The sequence below is a fragment of the Lipotes vexillifer genome, unplaced genomic scaffold (genome assembly GCF_000442215.2).
Source record: "Lipotes vexillifer unplaced genomic scaffold, Lipotes_vexillifer_v1.1 scaffold977, whole genome shotgun sequence".
Classification (NCBI taxonomy): Eukaryota; Metazoa; Chordata; class Mammalia; order Artiodactyla; family Lipotidae; genus Lipotes; species Lipotes vexillifer.
The window spans coordinates 886,024-886,380 of record NW_006783088.1 but is presented as its reverse complement, the minus strand read 5'-3'; the positions used below and the strand labels follow the sequence as shown (position 1 = coordinate 886,380).

General features: G+C 39.2%; 1 protein-coding gene across 1 annotated transcript in view; it reads right to left on the bottom strand.

The window, feature by feature from the left end:
* Nucleotides 1-318: 318 nt before the first annotated feature.
* Nucleotides 319-357, bottom strand: part of LOC103074874 (olfactory receptor 10Q1-like) — a 1,106-nt gene continuing 1,067 nt past the window's right edge. The window contains 1 exon segment of the mRNA XM_082931017.1: nucleotides 319-357. This exon segment is cut by the window's right edge and continues 426 nt beyond it. Within this exon segment, the coding sequence (XP_082787143.1) occupies nucleotides 319-357 (39 nt within the window).

The following is a 357-nucleotide window of genomic DNA, read 5'->3' as shown; positions in this document are numbered from 1 at the left end:
GGGGGGGGGGGTGTGTTGATAGTACAATTGCCATGGGTGAGCTGTGATCTTTAAAGTAGGACTAGCAACCTAGAGCTCCTACACTGAAAGTTTTGTCCAAATTTTCAAATCTTATTTGAAGCGCTTCAGGAAAATGAGTATGGATTGTAGACATGGGACAAATATAGCAAGCAAACAAACAAAAACAGTAACAAAAAAAACAAACAAACAAAACAAAACATATTAACTGCAAAGTGTGGGAAAGTAAGTATTATAATGCTATATTTGTCATTATCATCATCTCACGTGACAGACACCCACCCCAGTCCCCCTAAGCCTTCAGTTGGTATCAGAAGCTGCTTTACTGATGACGGCATT